Below are 11,441 nucleotides of genomic sequence, written 5' to 3'. Positions count from 1 at the left end.
TATGTTACCCTTCAGTTTTCATGTGCTAAATATTTACCCCACAAATGAGAACCCAGCTGTACAGGACCATGAAAGACGGTTCCACTCAAGCTTTGGACAGATTCTGCAGAGAAGATATTCCTAGTCCTGGAAAGAGGTTGGCAGAATAATGGGGAGCGGGGTTGAGAGAAAAAATGGAGGGTTTGGGTTAGGAAAGGGACAGAGCTGCAAGAGAGCCTTGCAGCTGGCAAAACTGGATCCTAAACAACTGGATGCAGCTGAATTGCATCATCCCACACTAGACGCTTGGCTGTGCTGGCTCATGCCCCGAGTTGGGGTTGAGGATCGTGGAGATTAGGTGCGAACCTGCTGAGACAAGAACCAGCGTTTCTCAGGCTCAAGAGAGCTGTTCTGTCAACAGCCCTCGGCTGCAGCCGCCCCCCTGCTCCCTCCCGGCCTGGAAAACATCTCTTGCCTTGAGATGGCGGAAGAAAGACCAAGCAGGGGCAGAAAGAGCAGACCAACTCTTAGGCAGCAACAGGGCCACTGCTGTTTATTTCTCCAACGGAAACGTTTGGAATGGATCATATAAAGTCACAGGAGGCACGTGAGGGTCTGGATGTCACATGCATTTCATGACGTCATCATGCATGGCAGAATTACAGCTTTTGTCGATTACCTACTTCGCATCGTTTGCATGATGATGTCACTCCCACCCTCACCCCCTGGCCAATGTCCATGAGCACCCACAATGCCAGGCAGTCTTGCCAATTTCCTTTGGGTAGAATGCAATGGTCCCTTGTTCCTCCAGCTGCAGAGGTGGAGCTGATGGGCAAGAGGGAGGCCCACCCACACCTGGGGGGATGTCTTTGACTGGAAAAGTATCACCAACCCCCATGGCACGCCTGCTATCTGTTGCCCAGTTCCCGAGCCCGACTGGTGGCCGCCTCCACAGCGTTCATGACCGTAGCTCGCAGGGACCCCTTCTCCAGCTCGTGCAAGGCGTGGATGGTCGTGCCACCTGGAGTGCAAACGGCACTTCGGAGAACAGCAGGGTGCTCCCCTGTCTCCAAGATCATTTTGGCGGCCCCCTGGAAGGAGGAGAGAGAGATCGGAGGTTCCAAATTAAGGGAAAGGATGGAGCATAAGATGCAGGTTCACAGCATCGCTCTGCCATAAAGCCACCTAACTGGGTGGCTGTGAAGGATATGTGGTGGAATCAGAACCGCAGAACATTTTGTGCCGTGAAAAAACATCAGCAGGCCTGCCTTCCTTATGTCTCTAGTGCATCAGACTGCAGACATCTTGCAACTGATAGACGCTAACGCATGCTCCTGAGTTCCAGGAGAGATAATGTGGAGTATTGGATACAGCTTCTTTTTATTTAAAAGGGCTGTTGGATAAGCCATAAAATTCCATCCACTTGCTGTCCTCTAGTGAAAAGGCTTTGGCCAGGTCCTCCACTGGTCCTTTGCTCACAGCTGGCATTCTTAACCTCTCTTTAAAACAGTGTTTCTCAACTTCGTTAACTTTAAGATGCGTGGACTTCAACTCCCAGAATTCCCCAGCCAGCCTTGCTGGCTGAGGAATTCTGGGAGTTGAAGTCCACGCATCTTAAAGTTGCCAAGGTTGAGAAACACTGCTCTAAAAAGGTTTAAATCCCACAAATGGGCTTGAAGAGGCAGCTTCCCAGATGCCAGGATAGCTCTGTCTTGATGGCGTGGTGCTCAAAGACATTGGGCCAAGACAGCGTGGCTCAGAAGGAAAAGCCATGGAGCAGACTTGGGGAGAGTGAACTGGAACCCCAGTCCTGCCATCCCAGCCCCTTACCAACAGAGTCTGAGCTGCAATCTTGTTGGCCAGGGGGCCGGGCATTCCCATCTTCACAGCACCTTCTGCCAGCGCTTCCGCGAACATATAGACCTGTGGCAGGGGAAGAAACAAACCACAATCTGGCTAAGCATCATCAAGGGTGAACCGGGTCATCAACAGGAGAGGTTCAATGGTCAACAGCCTTCAGATGGACCCCAAATGTGAGGGAACCATCAAAGGAAGAATACAGGCAATCCTCACTTAATGACCATTCGTTTAGTGATGGTTCAGATTTACGACAGTGCTGAAAAAAACAACTTACAACTGGTGCTCACACTTAGTCACAGTGTCCCCGCAACCACGTGATCATGATTTGGGCGCTTGGCAAATTTGGGCGGTTCACATTTATGACTGTTGCAGTGTCCCATGGTCATGTGATCACCATTTTTGACCTTCCCAGCCAGCTTCTGGCAAGCAAAAGCAATGGGGAACAGTGTGATTTGCTTAATGACCACGTGGTTCACTTAATGACTATAAAAAAGGTCATAAAATCAGGTTGGATTTGCTTAATGACCACTTCACTTAGCAACCGAAATTCCAGTCTCAGTTGTGGTTGTTAAGCAAGGACTACCTGTAAAGCTTTGGAGATAGATGCGAAGAGACTGGAGCAACCAAATGAACCGTGGTTCCTCTCAGCTTGCACAAAACATCCCAAACCACACCCACCCACCTCCATCATGAAATACATCCTGCAGTTTCCCACAGCTTGGCGTCCACCTAAGTGTCAGACTACAACTCCCAGAATTCCTAATAACCAAAGGCAACAAGCCAACATCTCTAGAGACCATGATGAGGAAAGCTGAGGGAACCTGGTTATTTCTGGAGATCCCCCAAGAGTTAGGTTTCTAGTTTTTTTTTTTAAAAGGACAAATTCAGCTTAGGGAAAAAAAGGATTAAGGAGGGGACAGAAAAAGCCCTCACGTAAGCCACGCCACTGCCGCTCAGCGCCGTGTGGACGTCGATGTAGGACTCGGGCGCCTCCTCGCACAGCCCACAGGGGGACAGCAGCGTCTTCAGCAGGGAAGCCTCTTCTTCTCCCACAGAGCTGCCTCGCGCGAGAAGAACAGCCCCCGCCTGCACCTCGCAAGGCAGGTTGGGCATGATCCGCAGGACCTTCGCTCCTGCGGGAAGCAGCTGCCGAGCCACCGAGGAAGGAGACAAGGACGCCCGTGAGAGATGTGCAGAATCACGCCCCACAAACACTTAGGGACTCACTCTGCTGGGGGCTGAGTGGATGATATTCCTGTTACGTTGAACAGCCGTCTCCATCCATGGGCGGGCTGGGCACTATGGGAGTTGAGGCCAAAACAGCTGGAAGGCACGACTAGGAATGCGGTCACTTGAGAAGACCCAGAGGTTCCTGAGGACCGGCTAAAAGATACCGGGCTTGAGTAACAGGTTGAAAAACGGAGTGCATTGAAGACATGGAAGAGGCAGGCTAAGCTAACTAATGAGACTCATCACAAATCTCTGTTTCTGCTTCGTATTCTGCTGTTGGGGGCGTAACAGGAGCCCAAAGCATACCGGTAGTCCTTGCTTAACAGCCATTCGTTTAGTGATGGTTCAGACTTACGCCGGTGCTGGAAAAGCCAACTTATGACCACTCCCCACACTTATGACCATCGCTGCATCCCTGCGGTCACATCATCACAATTTGGGCACTTGGCAACCGGTTCACATTTACGACCATCGCAGCAGCCCATGGTCACATGATCATCATTTTCAACCTTCCCAGTCGGTTTCTGGCAAGCAAAATCAGTGGGGAACCACACAATTTGCTTAATGACCACATGGTTCACTTAAACCTTGCGTTGATTCGCTTAACAACTGTTTTCATTTTACAAAAAGGTCGTAAAATTTGCTTAGATTCGCTTAGCAGCTAAAGTTAAGCGAGGTCTACTTGTATGTGAGATGGGTGGCTATAAGAAAGAAAGAAAGAAGGAAGGAAGGAAGGAAGGAAGGAAGGAAGGAAGGAAGGAAGGAAGGAAGGAAACAGGCCATGTAAAAGAGGCAGTCAGGTCCTACAAGTGCCTGGGTGAATAGGGATGATTTCAATGGTTTTCTGAAAGATGACACTGTAAAGAAGTAACTTCAGATTCCTAGGAAGAGCGACACAATGAAACCCCGTCCCCCAGCCACCCACACGGGACCATGAGCAGGACCCCAAGTGCTGGTCTTAACACATTGTTTTGGTAGTGTACAGAAGCCACAGAGATGACCTTGGAGAAACTTTGCAGCAACAGTTACCAAAACCTGTTTTAAGCCTGGGAAACCAGAAACGCATAACCCCCCACACACACACCAAACTGGCCCCATCGAACTCCTTGGGGTGTAAAAGACAAGGGAGAACACTGCCCGGCTCTCAAGGTTCTGTTGCCAGAGCCCACCTCCATCAAGCAGAGTTCCAGTTAAACTTGGGGAGCCCGCTTCTTGGCCTGGACTTCCTTGAAGGGCAGACAGCTACTTCTTGGGGAGTGGGTCTTTGAAATGCCAGGGAATCCCTACAGGCTTGCTCTTCCAAGGACGCACCTCTTCGAGGGTCTGGATTGGAACTCCGGCAGCCATGGAAATGAGGACGTGCCTGGAGGTGACTGCAGGGGCAATCTCTCGCAGAACGGCTGGGAGGATGTGGGGTTTGGTGGCCAGGAAGACAAAGGAGCAGTTCTCCAACACCTCCAGGTTACAGTGGGTCGTCTTGCAGGCAAAGCTCTTTTGTTGGGAAGCAGACAGTAAGAAAAAGTTAGCAGCAGCAACACGCTCTAATGCCCCAGCGTGCCACTGATCCCCCTTTCCACCCAGGGAATTAGCTCATTGCTTTTTGCAGCTCCGGCAGGTTCAAGGGAAGATTCCCCAGCTGGATTCTATGCGCAGGAAAGCCGGCAGAGCACCAGGAGCCTCATTAAGAGACAAGGGCAAACCTTCCTTTTGCATTTCTTCAAGAAACTTCAGGCCCAGCTTTCCTACAAGGGAGGCGCAAAGGGGTGGAGCGAGCATTTGCCTCCACCTTTAACTGACCAGTTTGCCACAGCTCGGCACAGTTCGTACCCCCAAGGTTTTCTGAGCAAGCCACACTCGGCTGGGTGTACACAACATACAAAGTTGTAAAGCTACAGTTTACAACAGCAGGGTTGAGGCAGGGCTTTAAGTGAAAATCAAGCAAAAGATACCATGGCATAGAAAAGGGTTTCTCCACCAGGGTTCCGTGGCACCCTCGGGTTCCGTGAGAGGTCACCAGGGGTTCCCTGGGAGGTCACGATTTATTTTAAAAATTATTTCAAATGCGGGCAACTTCACGTTAAAGAGTTAAGTTTCATCCTTTAGTTTAAGAACACTGTTGATGCATCTATGCAGGCCTGCCCATGAAAGGAATGTAATAATTTTGTAACTCCTGGCCTATCTTTGAGCCTGAATGTGCAGGGGTTCCCCGAGGCCTGAAAAATATTTCAAGGGTTCCTCCAGGGTGAAAAAGTTGCGAAAGGCTGGCATAGAGCAAAGTGAGAAACCAGCTTTTGTTCTGGAAACACAAACTTGTTTAAGCTCATCTTCAACCCATTTAGTGCACCGTTGCCCAACACAATACTTTCCAGATATGCTTGACATCATCTTACTTATTTACTGTGGCAATTTGTGTGCCACCTATTCATCCATCTCCCCAGGAGATTATGGCAGGTGCAATCCAACCCATCTAGAGGGCTCTAGATTTATTTATTTGCTTGTTTATATTTTATCACATTTATTATGACCACCCACTCCAGAGGACTCTGGGTGGCTGACAATAACAAATAAGGAATGAAAAACATATCACATGAAACAAATATGGCAGCCCAGACTAAAAACAACCACACCCATAAAAGTACAATACAAAAACTAATAGGGGCTTCAGGCACATGAACACCAACACCACCCCAGGCTGGGAACAGATTGGAGAAAGCTGACATTTACCATTCCAACCTCACGTGAGTTTCTTGCACAGCCTTCATCACCTGACACATGTTTACCTGGAATTTGTCCAGATTCCTGTTGGATGGAGCACTGGCCAGGATATTCACTGCTTGGACTTCTCCTGCAGCAAAAGAGGAGGAAGGATGACAGTCCAAAGGTAGCAGAACCGATGTCACCGGATTGCAAGCTCTTTGAGTTAAACTCCCATCACAACAGGAGATAAGCTACAACTATTACACACTCAGCAATGCAGCCCTGAAATCTAAACCGGCGTTTCTCAACCTTGGCAACTTAAGATGTGTGGACTTCGACTCCCAGAATTCTGAAAGTTGAGGTCCAGACATCTTAAGTTGCCAAGGTTGAGAAACACCAGTTTAGGGGATGGTTAATGTGTCTAAAAGAGGTTGCTTCAACATCCAACTTTCAAAACCTATAATAGTTAATCTTATACCAGTGAAACTTTTTAGATCCCAGTAGATTGGACAATTACCATCTGATCTCCAAAATTCCATTTTTGGACATGGCACTCAGGACTGTGACGGTGACCCAACTCTAGGATTTCCTGGATTAGACCTATCAACTTGAACCATTTTAGCCTGGCTTCCAAGCTGTTTTTGGAACTCAAACAGCCTTTCTTGTCCTGTGGGATGTTTTCTATCTGGACATGGACTGGGGAGGCATTTCTTCATGCATTCCACTTGAATTCCCACCAACTTTTGGTGCCAGCAACTTTGATGTCCTTCTGGATTGTCTTGCAGGGATAGGACTTCAGGATGCTGCAGCATGGTTGTTCCTGAAGGACGGATTCCAGAAAAATAGTACTCCTCCTTGACTCCTTTATCTTTGGAGAGACCCATCTTGTCTTCTGCACTAATTAACATTTGCATAAGTCAAGAATTCTTTGTCATCTCAGTCCAGAAAGCAGCAGAGCTTCTGAACTACTGAATGAGGTTGAACATATTAAAACCCAAGCTGGAAGAGACACAGATCACCAGCCTGTTCTGGATGGAAGGGCCCTGTCATCTCAAACTCCTGATAATAAAACCCCAAAGCATTGACTGCCCATCACTGGAACTCCACACCCAGCCATTTTCACTCAGACGCTTGGTGCTTCTCAGCAAGTAAGGGGGTCAACATGCACCAGTCTCTCTCTGGAAATCATTTGGTAACTTCAAGAACTCTCCTAGGGTCCTGACTGGCACTACCCTGGGGGTCACCCTCTCCTGGTTGCCAGTCTGTTTCAGGGAGCAGCTCATCATCACAGTCATCGTTCCAGATGGCTTATGACAGCCATTCCTGGAGGGCTCTTGTCCCCTTCTCCTTCTACTTTGGGATCAAGTGGTTGATCCTTCTCCATGTGTTCTTTCGAGATACTGCCAGTCTTCCCAGGTAGACCAGTCAGGATGACCAGATGAGCTAATTCTTCTTTGTTGTAAGGCTACATTAACAGAATCTTGCAAGTCTGAAAGTACCAATCTCCCGCCGTCTCCTTCACAGCCCACGAACTCAGGCAGGGTCCCTTCTGAGCCTCTTTCCCTGCCCATTATGCAGCTGTGGGCTATGTCCCCTCTTACCTGACCATTCCCTGGGCAGCATCTTTTTGCCCCGTCTCCCAAGGTCTTTGCCACATACCATGACAGGCATGGACTGAAGGAATGCAAGGGAGGGCTTCTGGGTTGTAGTGCTCAGTCTGTGGAACATCTTGCCACTGGAAATGTAGTTGCCTCCTCCTTTGCTTGGATCTTATTGCTACCAAAAAACATTTCTTTCCCATCAGCATTGAATTAATCCACAGCACCAATGTCCTCACTTAGTCCTGGATCTTTTAGATCTAGCATTGTTTTAAATTACTTTCCTGATTAGCAGCTGGGAAGTGAATTTGACGCTAGAGGAAGGATGAGGTGCCCTACGCTTTCTGGCCCAGGGCTCCGTGTTTCCATACTGGCTATTCAGCAGATAGAAAACTCTCCTGTACTTCCAGCATAAAAACAAAGCCTTCGGCCAGAGGATCAGAGAACACACCAAGCCTTCTCTACCAGCCTCCTTTTAGCACAGAAAGAATTGCCCTCCACCAGGTCTTCTCATGAATGAGAAGGAAATTAATTTAAAAGCAATGCAGGTTATTAGCATGTGTTCAACTCAGTCTCTCTCAAACTTGGCAGCCTTAAGATGTGTGGACTTCAACTCCCAGAATTCCCCTGCTAGCATGGCTGGCTGGGGAGTTCTGGGAGTTGAAGTCCACACATCTTAAAGTTGCTAAGGTTGAGAAACACTGGTTTAACTGGAAAATATTATTTTGTCTCCTGGTCTTTGCACTTCCATTTTGGGGACTGTCAAAATGGAACACAAATACCCCCAACATGTTTTTTATGCTGTTTAAACATTTTTTAAAAATAGTGCACTTTGATTTGAGTTAGGCAAAAGGTTTCAAACAGGAAACAGGCCATTTTTTGATTTCACATGAAGAACTGCAACACCTTTGGAACACTTCCTGTGAGACTGGCACAGCTCATTTTGAATTTGAAAAATTTTGCGCACCTCTAGTTTTAACTAACTGTCCATCAAACATAAACCTTGCTATTGGGCCCTATAAAAATCCAGTGCAATCAATTTATAGAAATTCACTGCATAAATACAGGAAAATAGTTTGTAGCAAAGATGGCTATTTCCCAGATCACATTTATGGTTGCAAAACAAAATCTGAGAAAGCGAAAATTGTATATAAACCCTTCTTGATGCCATATTAGGCTTTTCAGCATCTGATTCTTGAAGGGTGGTTCAGAGTACGCAGTGGCAAGGGGTATGTTGGCAGTTCTTTAAACCAAACATATATTTTTCCCAGGATTGTACGCCGTTTTTGAGCCACCTCCGCACCCAGGCTTCTTCCCTGTGTCAAAATTGGCATTCAGAAAATATATTTAATTTTATTGTTAAAAATAAGATTTGATCAGAAGTAGCTGAATGGTCACAAATCAGTTCAACTTGGGTGCCATTAGAAAAGTTTTCCTTCCATAATCAAAGCAAAACTTCCAGAGGATTAGACTCAGGGGGGTGGGGAGAGATCACAGTGCTTCAGAGAGAATAGCAAAGCAAGACAAAGACAAAATAAGATTTTTCTGTGAGCTGCAGTAATTTTTCATGATAACAGTAAAGTTTTAAAAAGTTCCGTTCAGGAGCAAATCTGCCTCTTCCTTTATAGCAAACTGCCCCCCCCATTTACTTCAGTGTAAACCCCACTGATTTCAAGAGCAAGTAATCTGAAACCATTTGTGCACAGATTAGGGCCTCAAAGAGACTGCCAGGAGGGATCTGGAAGATACTGAATAATTTTTTAAAGATTTCTGCAAAAGCCAACTTTCCATAGACGAGGGCTGGGAAGGCAACCTTTTAGGAGCTGGGAGGTGGGATTTTATATTTTTCTGGGGTTGAGGATGTGGTGGATGTTCTCTATTGCTTTTTTTTTTAACCACAAAAAGAATCCTAAATTACAGAAAGGCAGATTCTGACTGAGTTGGAAAAAAAAAGTCCCAACAATAAACACAATTTGAAAATGGGACCATGAGTCCCCTGTTTAGGAGGCGGGGGTGGACTAAATGACCTCAAGAGCTTCTAGTTCCACAAAGTTATTTTAGATGTCACTCTACATCAGTGTTTCCCAACCTGGGCAACTTGAAGATGGGTGGACTTCAACTCCCAGAATTCCCCAGCCAGCCATTCTCCAACTTCAATTCTGGGAGTTGAAGTCCACCCATCTTCAAGTTGCCCAGGTTGGGGAACACTTCTATCCCAAAGTGGCTGGAAAGCGACTTTTAGCAGTTCTGGTCCAAAGCACGTTCCAGATGCCACCAAAACCCTTTTGGGAACCGAATGCCAGCCCTGAAGAATCTCGCGGGCGTCACCGTGGCAGATGGACAGGCAAATCCGCCTTCCGCAGGGATGCGGCAGGGATCCCTCGGAGCAAGACCCCTTGGCTTCTGCTGCCCCCCCCCCCCGCGTCTCTGCTACGGCCTCCTTTCCGCTGGAGCCTCTAAAAGCGGGCTGGCCGCCCCCAGCAGGGTCTGCCAACTCGGGGAAACCCGCGCGTGCCAGGGTGCCAGAGTGCCAGTGCCGGGGTGCACTGGGTCGCTCCCGTGGCTCCCGGCCCCTACCTGCCAGCAGCATCGCCCGGGACACGGCGCCGGCCATGCGGCCCGCGCCGATGAAGCCCACGCGCAGCTGCCGCAGCTCCTCCATCGCGCCCCGCTCCGCCTCTGCCCGCTGGCGCCAGCTGAGCCCCTGGCCCCGGCCCCGGACACGCCCCCGCCGCGCCGGAGAGCCAATCGCCGCCCGCTCCTGCCCGCGATCCCGCGCAAGGGGCGGTGCATCTCACCACCGCCGCCTTTCGGAGGCGAGGCCGGGCGGCTCGGCGGCGATTGGCTGAGCGGCCCCTGACGTCACGCCGCGGGTTTCTTGAAAGCCGCTGTGGTTCACGCGCCGGCACGTGTGAAGTGATTCGGCGGGGCTGGAAGGGTAGGTCCGTCCGTCCGTCCGGGGCGGGCTTGCTGGACCCGCTGTTTGCTTTCCTCCCGCTCAGTTTTTATCTTTGCACCCGGCCGACTTTGGCTGATCTTGCCAAGCCGGATTGATCCTTGGATGGGGGACCACGAGGAGATCTGCAGGGAAACTGTTAAAAAGCATTTTGGGAAAAGGGAATGGCAAGTTGCAGAGGACGTCTCCGTGATGTGTTCAGGAAATCAGGGGGAGCTGGGTGTTTACGGAAGGAGGCTGTGGACTTTTCCAGCTTGAAATTAGCATGGGCGCTGGCTTACAGTTTCAAAGAACACGATAGGGAATTTAAGATGAAATTTGAAAGTAAAACACAAATAAGACCTTTAAAGGCCTTGCTAAAGAGAGGTGTCCTTAGGGGTTTTTAGAAGCAAAACGTTTATTTATTTATTTATTCGATTTGTATAGCTGCCTATCTCAAACCAGTGATAGTTACTATATTGCTTGTTACTGTGATTACTTAAAGGTGGCTTGGAGAAAATGTAGCAGTGTGAAATGAAGTGGAAATCTCACTCTTGAGAAAGCTGCTCAGGAAATCCAAGCGTGATTACAGAGAAGCAGTGGTACAGTACTGCTAATAATATGTGATTGTAGATACCCTGCTGAAAAAAAGCTGTCCTCCCAACTGTTTAGCAACTGGCAGTGGAGGGATATGGGGGCATCTCTCACGATCTTGGGCCAAGCCCTGTACCAAGTGGAGCCTCTGTGCTCCAAGGCAGTCTACCTTGGAATGCTAGTCAGTGTTAGCAAGCGGGGAGAACCGTTGCCTCTGGGATGTGTTTGCGGCCTTCTACCATCAGGTGGTTGTCTGGCTACTGAAGGAAATTCCCTGGCAGATCCCATGGGATTGCATCTCAGTTTCCTTTGCGGATTGTCAGATCAAAGCATCTGAGATGAAGCCTTCAGGGAGTAACCCGTTTATTGGAACTGGGGTTTGATGTTGTTGGTGGAGATGTTGGTTTTTCGGTAGCGAGCAGCTCCCAGCAGGGCACCTCTTCTTAATCCAGGAAGGGCGGGTGGTGGTGTGTGCTTTTTTTTTTTTGGCAAAGTGTGTGGAGCAATAACAATTCACCCTTTCTGGGAAGAGCCTGCTGGGTTTTGCA

General features: G+C 48.7%; 1 protein-coding gene across 1 annotated transcript; it reads right to left on the bottom strand.

Moving 5' to 3' along the window:
* Positions 1-504: 504 nt before the first annotated feature.
* Positions 505-10,076, bottom strand: PYCR3 (pyrroline-5-carboxylate reductase 3). The gene is made up of 6 exons (XM_063299739.1): positions 9,942-10,076; positions 5,850-5,914; positions 4,381-4,560; positions 2,773-2,985; positions 1,810-1,902; positions 505-1,070 (listed from the first exon to the last, which is right to left on the bottom strand). Exons 1-6 carry the CDS (start codon positions 10,024-10,026, stop codon positions 888-890), a joined length of 819 nt encoding a protein of 272 aa, XP_063155809.1. The 5' UTR covers positions 10,027-10,076; the 3' UTR covers positions 505-887.
* Positions 10,077-11,441: the final 1,365 nt, after the last annotated feature.

The sequence above is a fragment of the Candoia aspera genome, chromosome 3 (assembly GCF_035149785.1).
Source record: "Candoia aspera isolate rCanAsp1 chromosome 3, rCanAsp1.hap2, whole genome shotgun sequence".
Lineage (NCBI taxonomy): Eukaryota > Metazoa > Chordata > Lepidosauria > Squamata > Boidae > Candoia > Candoia aspera.
The sequence above is the reverse complement of the archived record's forward strand: the minus strand, read 5'-3'. Positions and strand labels throughout refer to the sequence as shown.

What these genes read in the sequence shown, in the direction of transcription:
- PYCR3 (XM_063299739.1), bottom strand. Translation starts at nt 10,026, where the DNA reads ATGGAGGAGCTGCGGCAGCTGCGCGTGGGCTTCATCGGCGCGGGCCGC. An exon ending in CCGGGCGATGCTGCTGGCAG is followed by an intron (nt 5,915 to 9,941) that starts GTAGGGGCCGGG and finishes CTTTTGCTGCAG; the next exon opens with GAGAAGTCCAAGCAGTGAAT. An exon ending in CAATCCAGACCCTCGAAGAG is followed by an intron (nt 2,986 to 4,380) that starts GTGCGTCCTTGG and finishes GTGGCTCGGCAG; the next exon opens with CTGCTTCCCGCAGGAGCGAA.